The following is a 16013-nucleotide window of genomic DNA, read 5'->3' on the forward strand; positions in this document are numbered from 1 at the left end:
CAGTCTTTCGAGTCGAAACTTTCTGGCAGATAAAGACTGTGCTTCGAAATGTGACTCGAACTCGGGACCTTTACCCTTTGCGGGAAAGTGTTTTACCGACTGAGCTACCCAAGCATGATTCACGATTTACTTCTAGCAGCATATTATCCTCTACCTTCTGAACTTCACAGACGTTCTCTTGCGAAACTGTCGGGACTAGTACTCCAAACACGGTCGGCAGAGCACTTCCTCGCGGAAGGCGAACATCCCGAGTTCAAGTCACAGTCCGACACGCAGAAGTTCCTGATCAGCGAACATTCCACTGCAGATGGAGAATTTCAATCTGTCTTTTGAGTCGATTACGGTTCATCACTGGGAGAGAAGTAGAATCTGCTGTAAGGATCATGGGAGTAGAGATGGTTCAAATGGCTCTGAGCACTTAACTTCTGAGGTCATCAGTCGCCTAGAACTTAGAACTAATTAAACCTAACTAACCTAAGGACATCACACACATCCATGCCCGAGGCAGGATTCGAACCTGCGACCGTAGCGGTAGTGCGGTTCCGGACTGTAGCGCCTAGAACCGCTCTGCCAGTCCGGCCGGCTAGGAGTAGAGTCATCAAACACAATACATAGCGGTGCAGCCTAATATTTCACACAGCGTGATTATCGTCAATTGCCAGTATTGCTGCGTATTTATCGTACGACATTCAGTGCTCTTTCAGGTTCCCGATTTTACGGAAACGATCTGAGCGAGAATCAACAGCTGATTATAATCGTGCATTGCGCGTGTAGGAGGAAATGTGTCACTGTGTGCACAATGGTTCGGGTAATACTGAGATAAAAGAAATTAATGGAGACAAAATTACACAGGGTGCGGTTTAATGTGGAGGCAGTGGGTGTCGCAGAGAACGTAGTACAATGCAGCAACGGAACTGTTGCATTGTTGACGAGGCTGATGCTTCACCGTTTTGAAAACAAAGCCATTATCTGGCAGCGGCCCCGAATTTGCCCGGACAAGGACAGAGCAGTTACGGCAGTTAGCGAGCCACTAGCTGCGTGTAGCTGAGAACGACATGGCTTCCTGCCGGGGACAAAGCCACCGATCGCCATCTGCGGAAGCGCCGGGGAAACCCAGGCTGCTGCCACTGCGTCAGTCCGCTGTCCACAGTGTCCAGTCACTCTGCAGCCTACAGCAGCCCAACATGGCCAGCCACTGCCACGCCACCGTAGCCGCCGTGATTGTCGCTGCTGCCTTTGCCGCAGTGGTTGCTGAGTCTCCGCCGCATATGGTAACTACTCCCACAGTTTTTCATTTCTCTTGTGTATGCTACAACACGCTAAGGTGACGAAAGTTATGGGATAACTCCTAATATCATGTAGTATCTCCTCTTGAACAGTGTAGGGGTGCAACTCGACGTGGCATGGACTCCACAAATCGTTGGAAGCACTCTGCACAGATATTGAGCCATACTGTCTCTGTAGCCGTCCATAATTACGAAAATGTTGTTGGTGCAGTCTTTTTTGCGTGAACTGACCTCTCGATTATGTCTCATAAATTTTCGATGAGGTTCATGTCGGCCGATCTGGGTGCCTCTATCATTCGGTCGAATTGTCCAGAATGTTCTTTAATCCAGTCACGAACAATTGTGGGCCGATAACATAGCGCATTGTCACCCATAAAAACTCAATCGTTGTTTGGCAACATGAAGTCTATCAACGTCTGCAAATGGTCTCCAAGTAGCCAAACATAACTGTTTCCAGTCAATGATCGGTTCAGTTGAACTACAACACCCAGTCCATTTCATATGAACACAGCCCACAAGGGGCTTGTAGAGTGCCTTGTTGACCACTTGGGACTATGGCTTCCTGGGAGCTGCGCCACACTCGAACTGTACCATCAGCTCTTAGCGGCTGAAATCGGGACTCATCTGACTAGGTCACGGTTGTCCAGTCGTCTAGGGTCCAACCGATATGGTCACGAGCCCAGGAGAGCCGTGTGCAGTTAGCAAAGGCAGTCGGGTCCGTCATCTTCTGCCATAGCCCATTAATGCCAACTTCGCCGCAATGTCCTAACGTTTACGTTAGTCGTACGTACCACATTGATTTCTGCAGTCATTTAACGCTGTGTTGCTTCTCTGTTAGCACTGAGAACTCTACGGAAACGCCGCTCCTCTCTACATCTACATTTACATGATTAATCTGCTATTCACAATAAAGTGCCTGGCAGAGGGTTCAGTGAACCACCTTCAAGCTGTCTCTCTACCGTTTCACTCTCGAACGGCACGCGGGAAAACGAGCACTTAAATATTTCTGCGCGAGCCCTGATTTCTCTTGTTTTATCGTGATGATCATTTCTCTCTATGGTTCAAATGGTTCAAATGGCTCTGAGCACTATGGGACTTAACTACTGTGGTCATCAGTCCCCTAGAACTTAGAACTACTTAAACCTAACTAACCTAAGGACATCACACATCCACGCCCGAGGCAGGATTCGAACCTGCGACCGTAGCAGTCGCGCGGTTCCGGACTGCGCGCCTAGAACCGCTAGACCACCGCGGCCGGCTTCTCTCTATGTAGGCGGGTGCCAACCGAATGTTTTCGCAATCGGAGAAGAAAACTGGTGATTGAAATTTCGTGAGAAGAGCCCGTCGCAACGAAAAACGGGTTTGTTTTTAATGATTGCCACTCTTATTCACGTATCATGTCTGTGAAGTTATCTTCCCTATTTCTCGATAATGAAAAACGAGCTGCCCTTCTTTGTACTTTTTCGATGTCATCCGTCAGTCCCATCTGATGCGGATCCCATACCGCACAGCAATACTCCAGAATAGGGCGGACAAGCAGTCTCTTTAGTAGACCTGTTGCACCTTCTAAGTGTTCTGCCAATGAATTGCAGTCTTTGGTTTGGTCTACCCACAATATTATCTATGTGATCGTTCCAATTTAGGTTACTTGCAATTGTAATCCCTAACTATTTAGTTGAATTTACTGCCTTCTGATTTGTGTGACTTATCGCGTAATCGAAATTTAGCGGATTTCTTTTAGTACTCGTGTGAATAACTTCACTCTTTTCCTTATTCATGGTCAATGGCCACTTTTCGCACCATACAAATATCATATCTAAATCATTTTGCAAATCGTTTTGATCATCTGATGACTTTACAAGATGATAAGTGACAGCATCATCCGCAAACAGTCTAAGACGGCTGCTCAGAGTGTCTCCTATGTCGTTAATATAGATCGGGAACAATAGAGGGCCTACAACACTTCCTTGGGGAACGCCGGATATTACTTCTGCTTTACTCGATGACTTTCCGTCTAGTACTACGAACTGTGACCTTTCTGACAGGAAATCACGAATCTAGTTGCACAAGTGAGGCGATACTCCGTAGGCACGCAGTTTGGTTAGAAGACGCATGTGAGGAACGGTGTCGAAAGCCTTCTGGAAATCTAAAAATATGAAATCAATTTGACATCCCCTGTCGATAGCACTTATTACTTCATGAGTATAAAGAGCTAGTTGTGTTTCATAAGAACGATATTTTCTGAAACCGTGTTTACTGTGTGTCAATAAATCGTTTTCTTCGAGGTACTTCATAATGTTCGAATACAGTATATGTTTCAAAACCCTACTGCAAATCGACGTTACTGATATAGGCCTGTAGTTCAGCGGATTACTCCTACTTCCCTTTTTGTGTATTGGTGTGACTTGAGTAGTTCTCCAGTCTTTAGGTACGGATCTTTCTGTGAGGGAGTGGTTGTATATAACTGCTAAATACGGAGTTATTTTATCTCGGTCGTCAAGTGAAGACTATCGGCCACTGCGTTGTCTGTGGTGAGAGGTAAACCTGAAATTTGGTATTCTCGGCACAATCTTGACGTTGTGGATCTCGGAATATGAAATTGCCTAACGGTTTCTGTAATGGAATGTCCCATGCGTCTAGCTCCAACTACCATTCCGTGTTCGAAGTCTGTTAACTACCGTCGTGCGGCCGTGATCAGGTCAGAAATTTTTTCGCCTGAGCACAAATGACAGCTCCACCAATGCACTGCTCTTTTACACTCTGTGTACGCGATGCTACCGCCATCAGTATGTGTGCACATCGCTGCCTTATGATGTCTGTCACTTCAGTGCACAATGTGTTTGAAAAAAATATTTTCGCATTTCAAAAGCCTATGTTTTCTCTGCGAATAAAGAAAGGACCTTAGGGTGAATTTTTGCTTTTGCCCGTTCTAAGTCTCAGACCCATGTGGTTGCCGGCAGTGTTCTCATGTTATGGCTAGCTTATTATCTCAGTACAAACTTTTGTGATCACATCTGGAGTTTTGCATTCACTAATGTTTCTACGCTGCGTTGCATTCGACCCCAAATTGATGGAATAGCAACTATCCCTATGAACGATCCGCCTCTGAGGCAGCTCATTGTTAATAAAAGATACGTCTGAAAACTTCGGTGAATGGTCTCATAAAGTAAATGGAGAAAGATTTAAAACAAAATAACTTTATAGGCAGTCAAAATAATTACCATTAGTGACAACACACTTCTAACATCTGTTATAAAGTAGTTGGAAGGTGTCAACCATTCTTGTGGAATCAGTCAAGTCACAGTAGTCGCTCGTTGTTGGATATCCACAACGTCTGCTTGCATGATGTTCTCGCCCAACGCAAGGTGACTGTTCTTCTACCTACACCCTACTTATTCTCCAGATTTGCTCCAGCAGATTCCCCCACCTTAATTTAGCCCTGAAAGGCTTACGCTTCGCAGACGCTGCGTGTGACCACGAGGCTTCGAGCAGTTCCACAACAATCGTTTTCTGACAATTTCCAGCAGCTTTATAATCGGTGTCGGAAGTATATTGTAGTTAATGATGATTACTTTGAAGAGCAGCAAATGCAGTTTGTGTGTAAGTCTTGGACCCCTGTTTCCTTTGTTTTGTGACATCATTCATCGAACGTTTCACACGCACTTCGTAAATGCTCTTATACGTAGATCTCAGATTGTTGCTGTCCCAGCCAGTTGAAAAATTACATATTTGGCATATTCCCTCATTTTCGGGAAATGGCATCATGCTGTCTTTCTACAAAAAAAGAATTCAGCGTAAATCTTACCACGTGAAAATGCGCCAACACATGATGCTTAGTAGAGCGTCGATGTTTCATAAGTAAAATGCCATTGTGATACTAAATGGATATTTCGGCCATAAATACGAATACCTGCAAATAATAATTTTTAATGTAAAAATTTTGATGTGAACTGTTTTCAGATCTGAAAGAACCGTCATTACGAATAAAAACAAAACTGTATTATTCCAGAGTACATCTCAAAATGCCGCATTGTACAATGCGAAATGCTTCTGGCACACAAATATAGGTAGCAGTTAGAAAAGCCATTTGAATTTATAATATGCATATTTCTGTACATGTTGCGGATGATAGCCATGCCAAAATTTTTTTTAAACTTTTGATCTCACCAGCCTAAATGCTGCCTGACTGATTTTTCAGCTCACACACCACAGTACTTTCGTTACCAGAGTGCAGGTCGGTTTTATTACTGAATTAACAAGTCAAAATATTAATATTATTAGGCTGTTATTCAGTTTATAAACTGACATTTTTCTTAACATCAAAAGCATTTTGGCTCTTTGTAAACACTGAAGTTGCAAGTATTTCTTGCTCGTTTTCTGTTTTATTTCACTCATTCACAAATTTCTATTTAATTTCCTTATAGGAAACACTACAAATTTAACATCAGCTTCCATTGCATTCTGTTCATTTACATCACCCTGATTAGAGTACACCAAATTAGGATAGCTGAAGTCGTTCAATCGATCGACTATTCTCAAAATTGAACCTGTCCTCCAAAGTGGCACCCACCAACGAACTCTGCTCGAATTTTACCTCCACAGTTGGAGGTAACTGCTGTACATTTTCAGTAAAAACGTAATTACCTTCTATTCCTGCTCCCTGTCTTTGTTCGGGGGTGTTAGTTTGACTTGCACCAACACTGAAACGTACCGCACCAACTCCCTACACAAGTACTAAATTATCATTAATTTCCATGCTAATAATTCTTGTAACACAAGAAAGCACCAAACGAAATATGTCGAACTGGTCCTTCGTCGTCTGTGGCAAATGCGAAGTGTCGTCACTGAGAGTCGGGAGATCATGCCGAGCGATGCTTGAAAACTGGGCTTGGCCCGCTTCGCCACGCGTCAGTTCCACGCAAGCCAGGCGATGCCTGTGGCATCATGGTGTAGCAATCCAATTTCACCGTCCACAACTTTTCCTCTTCTTGTTTGCCCCACGTATTTCACCCTATTTTTCACCTATTAATAAATATTTTGGATTCCGTAGAAACACTGGAACACGTGAGGCAATACTGACCTTACGACTTATCTTAGAAGAAAGATTAAGGAAAGACAAACCTACGTTTCTAGCATTTGTAGACTTAAAGAAAGCTTTTGACAATGTTGACTGGAATACTCTCTTTCAAACTCTAAAGCTGGCAGGGACAAAATACAGGGAACGGCAGGCTATTTACAATTTGTACAGAGACCAGATGGCAGTTATAAGAGTCGAGGGACATGAAAGGGAAGCTGTGGTTGGGAAGGGAGTAAGACAGGGTTGTAGTCTCTCCCCGATGTTATTCAATCTGTATATTGGAGCAAGCAGTAAAGGAAACAAAGGAAAAATTCGGAGTAGGTATTAAAATCCATGGAGAAGAAATAAAAACTTTGAGGTTCGCCGATGACATTGTAATTCTGTCAGAGACAGCAAAGGACTTGGAAGAGCAGTTGAATGGAATGGACAGTGTCTTGAAAGGAGGATATAAGATGAACATCAACAAACGCAAAACGAGGATAATGGAATGTAGTCGAATTAAGTCGGGTGATGCTGAGGGAATTAGATTAGGAAATGAGACACTTAAAGTAGTAAAGGAGTTTTGCTATTTGGGGAGCAAAATAACTGATGATGGTCGAAGTAGAGAGGATATAAAATGCAGACTGGCAATGGCAAGGAAAGCGTTTCGGAAGAAGAGAAATTTGTTAACATCGAGTATAGATTTAAGTGTCAGGAAGTCGTTTCTGAAAGTATTTGTATGGAGTGTAGCCATGTATGGAAGTGAAACATGGACGATAAATAGTTTGGACAAGAAGAGAATAGAAGCTTTCGAAATGTGCTGCTACAGAAGAATGCTGAAGATTAGATGGGTAGACCACATAACTAATGAGGAAGTATTGAATAGGATTGGGGAGAAGAGGGGTTTGTGGCAGAACTTGACCAGAAGACGGGATCGGTTGGTAGGACATGTTCTGAGGCATCAAGGGATCACCAATTTAGTATTGGAGGGCAGCGTGGAGGGTAAAAATCGTAGAGGGAGACCAAGAGATGAATACACTAAGCAGATTCAGAAGGATGTAGGTTGCAGTAGGTACTGGGAGATGAAGAGGCTTGCACAGGATAGAGTAGCATGGAGAGCTGCATCAAACCAGTCTCAGAACTGAAGACCACAACAACAACAACAATAAATAGTTGAGAAAAATATAAGATGTTTTATAGTTTTGAATGCTCAATGCACATCATCACTTTTGCACTGTGAAAGTTCATGATAACGACTATACAGTACACCATGTTGAAACTGTACCCTCTGAAAGAAAGCCTCAATCACAGTAAAAAGTGAGGTCTACTTTACGTGACCTCTCATCACAGAGACCGACCAAGGAAATTCCTCTACAAGTACTAAAAGACTCAAAGTATCTCTTGTCTCAACACAGTAGTCAATCAGTTTCATATTGCATTTCATTTAACGTAACAGTGTCCTCCTTTGGACTAATCCCCGCTCCGAAATCAATTTACTTCAAATTAAAAAAGAATCCAACCCCAAAAATCAGATAAATTCGAGTTGACCCCATTATTAAACGTCTGATGGACAGAGCTACGTTTTACATTTCTGAAATATCGAAAACCGCTTACTTTACAATTATAATTTGTCTCCCTTATCAAGATTACGCAGTTTGATCCCGACTCTGACTCACAGTTTCAGTGATTCATTTTTTACATATTCTCAAATCCACTTGGACAACAAAACAAATGAAAAGGTTGAAACTTCCTGGCAAATTAAAACTGTGTGCCGGGCCGAGACTCGAACTCGGGACCTTTGCCTTTCGCGGGCAAGCTCTCCTGCGAACCTTCTGTAAAGTTTTGAAGGTAGGAGACGAGTTACTGGCAGAAGTAAAGCTGTGAGGACGGAGCGTGAGTCGTGCTTGGGTAGTTCAGTTGGTAGAGCACTTGCCCGCGAAAGGCAAAGGTCCCGAGTTCGAGTGTCGGTCCGGCACACAGTTTTAATGTGCCAGGAAATTTCAAATCAGCGCACACCCCGCTGCTGAGTGAAAACTTCATTATGGAAATGAAAAGGATATCTCCGAATTTACACTCAAGCGGCAAAAAAACTGGTATAGGCATTTGTATTCAAATACATAGATATATAAAAAGACAGAACACGGCGCTGCGGTCGGCAACGCCTATATGAGACAACAAGTGTCTGGCGCAGTTGTTTGATCGGTTACTACCGCCACCTTGTCGGGTTATCAAGACTTAAGTGTTACAATCGGCGCACTAGCTATAGGACACAGCACTTAATTGAGCATCAAATATATCGTTAATATTCTTCACTGCTCTACAAAATCACATTAACTTGCCGGAAAGGTATCAAGGAGAGTGATAAATTCTGTGTTTTAGGTAATTTTTTTGTGCACTGTAAGTTACTTCAGGCCAAACCTGGAATTCGTGTTGTCGTAAATATTATCTTTACAAGAGGTTGTACAAAGTTACACAACTATTGGGTTATTAAAACTTTCTTTAAATTCATAGCAATTTTGCAACATTTGATGACTGTTCAGCGTATGCTCTTGAAGGGCCCGCGGAATCACATGCGAACATATGTTACTCTTAGCGCACGGAAGCATTCTCGGAGATCATGAGTAACTTCGTGTGCCATTGTCCACACGGACTACTGAATGTACATTGCTGCGCCTCAGCCGACGGAGATGAAAATGTAAATAAAAATATGAAAAATTCTTGGTCAGTCGCTTGTAACCGTGTCTCGTCTTTACCGAATCAGGGTTTATTACCTACCTCCTGAACATGCGGCTTGTGCCATATACAAAATGTCTTGTTTGTGAGTTTTTTCAGTGCCTATTCCACGTCATTCGACGTACGTAGTGTAGCCTGATTGCAAGTGCATGTTTCTGGCGACATGATCGAATCATCTCTGCAAATACGTGTAGTACCATTACCCTTTGCTATTGCATCTAATGATACATTATGTGAGTTGCATTTCGCTAGAGTTCACCTCTTTTTGTCTTATTTCACACACACACACACACACACACACACACACACACACACACGTGCGCGCGCAAACACAAGCTTGCATGAGATGCAATAGCGTTGGCTGCACAGTGTTTAACACATGAACTCGTATTGGGGAAGAACGAAGCTCATTGTACCATCCGGCCACTGAAGGCAAATACTGGAACAATACCTTAAACAACATCACGACTGACATCATTTCAATACGAAGTCGCGCTCTCCGTTTTCATCTACGCCGAACTCAATGGGACAGAGAACTCTAGTATCTCTTATTTTGGCAAATGAACAAATACATATACTCACATAAATTACATACGATTGCCCACTATTACTGTCCTGTAAAACCAAAATTAGATGTTTCACAATATCGGTAAGGGTTATGACTTGGCTCCTCTTCCTGGACTCAAGACTCTACGCCTTTTGGTGTAGTTGCGAGTGACAAATATATGTACGAAGTTGTGTTTGATCTGGTGTCGTTCAAGGGGTTGAGGGTAGGGGGCGACCTCTGTGCCAGCGCGGCTGTCTACCACACATCAGCAGCAGAAAGGAGGCCGCTGTCCATTGGACCGCTTGCGTGGTTTCAGTCCTTAAGACACTGCGGAATTGACTGCAAGCCAATCCAGTATACGCGCGATATTCTAATGTTAAGAGGGTTATGTGCGACCACATTCCTTCACGTCACCCAAATGTACATTTCTTTCACCAACAGGATTCGAAACGACTGCACTGGAATGATCTCATGTACGTCGATCGATGGCGCAGACACGGAAACGGTAGACTAATATAAAAGAGAATGAAGGCCTTTACTGAAGTTACCACCATTTCCTAAATCATTACGTGTAAAAATTAGCACGATTCCTTCATACTTAGTATTTTATATATTATATAATCGCAATATATATAAAGTAGTTTGAGAGTCAGGAACTGTACGTGCTAAAACTAGTATGCTTTCAGAATATACTGTTAGTTAAATACATTCGAATGAAATCGAACTGTCACAGCACCTGGAACTGAAAGGGACCATCAAATGAAATGTGCAGGAATGCGTTTTTCCTTGTCTCCTGTTTGCACATTACAGCAACCAGTTACTGCTTCAGCCATGTTCAATGCTTCATGATTCCGGAATACGGGGTAACTATTCTGTGGCGCTATAGAATGGAACCTACCAATGTATGCGACTCAATCCTTCGTTATGAGAAACACAAATTGATAAGAAATATTCATGGAAATTATTATACATGTGGGCTTAGATACATACATCAGGTACTTAACTCAGGACTGCTAACTGCATAAAACTAGTGCTCTCTTCTTATCGCAATTGATCATCTTGTTCCACATTTTGTGTTATGTGGTAGCCAATGTAATTTCGCTTTCTTAATGAAGCAACATAGTGAACTAGGTGATGGGCTGGATAAGAAACTAGATTCGCTTTCTGGGTGACCAGAATTATACCCCCATCTAACCGCCCATATTAAGGTTTTCCCATGGTGTCCCTCTATCACTCATTCGAAATAGTGTGATGATTTCCTTCGCCGCTCTTGCCCTATACTACCTGTCCATCTCTAATCGATTTTTTCTTCGATAGGACATTGAAACCCAAATAAAATTAGTGGTTCAAATGGCTCTGAGCACTATGGGACTTAACTCCTGAGGTCATCAGTCCCCTAGAACTGAGAACTACTTAAACCTTTGGTTACGTTATAGGGGACTGATGACCTCAGATGTTAGGTCCCATAGCGCTCAGAGCCATTTGAATTTGAAATACTGCGTCCCTCCCTTAACGGGGTTAGGTTTTCGGTCTTGAATCCTTCTTGCCTACCTTGTGCCCCGAGCATTTATTTTCTGCTCAACCATTCTTATTGTTAAATTTTAGTCCTCACAAATAATGTACGTTACCCACCTTTCTCTCCATCGTATCTACTTATTTTTTCTTTTTTTTTTTTTTTTTTGAGGAGTTCAACCAACATGCACCACAAATTTTTCCACATATTTCGTGTACCCATTTCTCTTCAACTCCAGTGAACTTGATATTGATTTCATTCCTAACTGATAAACGTTTTACTAGCTAATAAATCCGGTATTGCCCGAATATCTACACTCCTGGAATGGAAAAAAGAACACATTGACACCGGTGTGTCAGACCCACCATACTTGCTCCGGACACTGCGAGAGGGCTGTACAAGCAATGATCACACGCACGGCACAGCGGACACACCAGGAACCGCGGAGTTGGCCGTCGAATGGCGCTAGCTGCGCAGCATTTGTGCACCGCCGCCGTCAGTGTCAGCCAGTTTGCCGTGGCATACGGAGCTCCATCGCAGTCTTTAACACTGGTAGCATGCCGCGACAGCGTGGACGTGAACCGTATGTGCAGTTGACGGACTTTGAGCGAGGGCGTATAGTGGGCATGCGGGGGGCCGGGTGGACGTACCGCCGAATTGCTCAACACGTGGGGCGTGAGGTCTCCACAGTACATCGATGTTGTCGCCAGTGGTCGGCGGAAGGTGCACGTGCCCGTCGACCTGGCACCGGACCGCAGCGACGCACGGATGCACGCCAAGACCGTAGGATCCTACGCAGTGCCGTAGGGGACCGCACCGCCACTTCCCAGCAAATCAGGGACACTGTTGCTCCTGGGGTATCGGCGAGGACCATTCGCAACCGTCTCCATGAAGCTGGGCTACGGTCCCGCACACCGTTAGGCCGTCTTCCGCTCACGCCCCAACATCGTGCAGCCCGCCTCCAGTGGTGTCGCGACAGGCGTGAATGGAGGGACGAATGGAGACGTGTCGTCTTCAGCGATGAGAGTCGCTTCTGCCTTGGTGCCAATGATGGTCGTATGCGTGTTTGGCGCCGTGCAGGTGAGCGCCACAATCAGGACTGCATACGACAGAGGCACACAGGGCCAACACCCGGCATCATGGTGTGGGGAGCGATCTCCTACACTGGCCGTACACCACTGGTGATCGTCGAGGGGACACTGAATAGTGCACGGTACATCCAAACCGTCATCGAACCCATCGTTCTACCATTCCTAGACCGGCAAGGGAACTTGCTGTTCCAACAGGACAATGCACGTCCGCATGTATCCCGTGCCACCCAACGTGCTCTAGAAGGTGTAAGTCAACTACCCTGACCAGCAAGATCTCCGGATCTGTCCCCCATTGAGCATGTTTGGGACTGGATGAAGCGTCGTCTCACGCGGTCTGCACGTCCAGCACGAACGCTGGTCCAACTGAGGCGCCAGGTGGAAATGGCATGGCAAGCCGTTCCACAGGACTACATCCAGCATCTCTACGATCGTCTCCATGGGAGAATAGCAGCCTGCATTGCTGCGAAAGGTGGATATACACTGTACTAGTGCCGACATTGTGCATGCTCTGTTGCCTGTGTCTATGCGCCTGTGGTTCTGTCAGTGTGATCATGTGATGTATCTGACCCCAGGAATGTGTCAATAAAGTTTCCCCTTCCTGGGACAATGAATTCACGGTGTTCTTATTTCAATTTCCAGGAGTGTATTTTGCCAATTTTCTTCTACAAACGGACAGTTTCTGTATGCCCGGCGCAGCTGTTTCGCGTGTCTAGAACACGTTTTCGTGAATGTCTCTAAGGCAAAGCCTGTTCGTAGCTCTGTACACGGCTTTTGTTTTTGACTAAGCCATCTGCGCTTCGCAGTTGAAAGCTCACAAAAGCACTCAAAAAATGCCATGTATTTCCTTAATATGACTTCACTGAAGGACTATCTTAGTAGCACAGAATAAATGTATTAAGAATTCATCCATGATGCTGCATTTTTTCACGCATCTCAGTTCATGGCATCATTTCTCTTGAACTATGTGTGTTACCATGACATAATCCTGTAGGTAAATTCATCGCCATATGTGGATTCTGTGTGCAAAATGTGTTGCAAGTAGAGTTAGTACCAAAGAAGTAATAAATTTAAACGTAATGCACATTGCGACAATTTTTCGCGCATCTCATGCTGTAAGACGTCAAACTACGTGTGGTACGGTAATATAATTTTCTAGGTGTATGTAACGGTGTATGTAGATACTGTATGCGAAATTTATTGCGAATAGAGTTAGCATCACAGAAGTAATAAACTTAAACGTCATACAATATGCGGCAGGTTTTTACTCATCTCATTGTTTAACGCCGTATCTCCTGAACTATGATAGGGAGGTGATTCTTAGTGCAACGGTGATTGTTGCCTGACAGTTACTGATATGTGTACCAAGTATGGTAGAAGTCGAGTTGTCGGTTTAGGAGGATATGTGGAAAGTACACGTAGACGCACATACACACATACATTTTTATAATATGTTTGCATTCGTTTCGTTCCCTAAACATTATTGCGTTTCCTGCTTTCGCCCAGCTGAATTGTTTCTTATGTTACCACTCTTTTCTCTCTTCGTCTTTGTTATATATAAATTTCTCAGTTCAACATTCGTAAGTACTTTTGTTATCGATATTCACTACGGAATCAATCGTACCAGTTATTCTGATATATACTATCGAAATATCTACATGGCTAGGGAGCACTGAACACACTATTCCAGAACACATTGTTATACCACTTTCTTATACTTTAATTCTTCCTCGTAAACTTTAACCTATTCGTAATCAATTCTATGTTGTTATCAGAGTCTTTATCTGTTACTGAACATCTTATCTCTAAATCTCTGTCTTACCATGACGTAATGAAGCAGGAGTAATCCGTGTCTCCTGGTCTCTTCGAATTATCCTTCCTCTTTCGTGATTATCATTACCTGGCATTTACTGTAGAAATCGAGAAGACGAACACGTATCTTTCGTATCCCGCTACAGTGACTCGTTTCCGCCTGACTGATAGATTTTCGTCTCCCTTGACATACTGTTACCTGCTGAAGTCCATCACGCACCTTTCCCTCTCGTCCATTGTTTGTCAAGAATGGATATTATGTCACAACTATAGCTGCTGGCGATGGTGTGGTTTCAATAGGAAAAGTGTAATTCTAACGCCAGACTCACTCTTTGTCCTTCCTTCGTATTGATAGTCTCACCCTATTCCCATCAACACATTTGCTGTTACTCCTCATATTACCTTGTATTCTCCTGATCAGTGATTATCTTCTCGCCATATTACTTCACTGTCCGCTACTACGTCTGGATACAGTCTCTGCATTTCAGGCTTCGTATTTTATAGTTTCCCTCTCACATTCAGACTTACGGCGTTCCACGCTGCGGCTCGTTAGACTTTCATTGGTTATCTTTCTTTTCCTCATGGTCATCAAATCCTAGAAAGTCCTCTCCTGAAGATCCGAATGGCGTACTAATCCGTAGTCTTTTTAAGATGGAGTATCTTCATAACATTTTAATATCTATACCCCGTATTTTCTGTGGATACACATTAAAAGTCTTTAATGTAGTGATTTCCATTAGTTTACGCAACCGTTTTGTCCGTTAATCAAAGATAATTCCTCCATCTTTAGAGCCGTTTTTCCACCTGAACAGCAAGAAACTACACAGAAGCTCTATCCAGTCCTCCGCCCTCGTTGGAAAGGCAGTTGGTACAATTAGTGTGACTCGTTATACCGGAGGTATTAGCCCGACATGACCGTGATTTTGTCCGCCCCGGTAGCTGAGTGGTCAGCGTGACAGACTGTCAATCCTAAGGGCCCGGGTTCGATTCCCGGCTGGGTCGGAAATTTTCTCCGCTCAGGGACTGGGTGTTGTGTTGTCCTAATCATCATCATTTCATCCCCATCGACGCGCAGGTCGCCGAAGTGGCGTCAAATCGAAAGACCTGCCAGGCGAACGGTCTACCCGACGGGAGGCCCTAGCCACACGACATTTCCATTTTACCGTGATTTTTATCCAGTATGTAAGCAGTGGCAAGAAACCAGACTGTGATCCACGACCTTTCGGTTCATAGTTTCAGATGCTGCCCTTAGAGCATTATGATATATTCATTACATACTGACAAATTCAAGGAATGGCGACGAATTTTATGCCACTGTGCACTCACAAGGGGAACCGCTTTATCATACTTGAAAACAATTCCCACCTCAAATTACCTTTCTCACAGTCCTTATATTGGCTTGAGGAACTACCACGAACGACAACCCTTACGTGTAGTCATCTCACAACGTGTACTGATGTACATTACTCGCAAATTATTACCAATGAAATAGTACTTGATGACATGCGCATTCCTAGAATATCTTTTTTGTTTCAGGCAGCTTTCGCGTTCACGAAAGAAATGGTGAGCAAATGTCAAGAGAAGTCGGAGATATCACAAGGTAAGAATATATTATTTCATGTAGTGTTATTAATGACGAACCTATGTGAATAAAGCGATACTAAAGTCCAAAACACATACAAACTAAAAGATAAAATACTCTGCCGCGCGCTCTCTCTGTCTGTCTCTCTCTCTCTCTCTCTCTCTCTCTCATATATATATATCTCCGTCTCTCTCTCTCTCTCTCACGCACACACACACACACACACACACACACACACACACAGACGATAGGTGAGAGAGGGCGACGGAGACGGAGAGAGGAAGAGAGAGGGAGTGACACAGGGAGAGGGAGGAAGGGTGGGAGGGGCAGTAACAGATGCTGAAGGAGACAAAGAAAAAAAGCAAGACGTACGAAGCGTGGCTATAAAATAACGCG

The 16013-nt window shown here is 43.8% G+C and overlaps 1 protein-coding gene across 1 annotated transcript in view; it reads left to right on the forward strand.

Annotated features, from left to right (window-relative positions):
* Positions 1–1116: 1116 nt before the first annotated feature.
* Positions 1117–16013, forward strand: part of LOC124595855 — a 77767-nt gene continuing 62870 nt past the window's right edge. Inside the window, exons 1-2 of the mRNA XM_047134761.1 lie at positions 1117–1271; positions 15572–15635. Coding sequence (XP_046990717.1) covers positions 1185–1271; positions 15572–15635 — 151 coding nt within the window. The 5' untranslated portion in view covers positions 1117–1184. The remainder of the gene's footprint in view (positions 1272–15571; positions 15636–16013) is intronic.

This window comes from Schistocerca americana, chromosome 2, assembly GCF_021461395.2.
Source record: "Schistocerca americana isolate TAMUIC-IGC-003095 chromosome 2, iqSchAmer2.1, whole genome shotgun sequence".
NCBI classification, from domain to species: domain Eukaryota; kingdom Metazoa; phylum Arthropoda; class Insecta; order Orthoptera; family Acrididae; genus Schistocerca; species Schistocerca americana.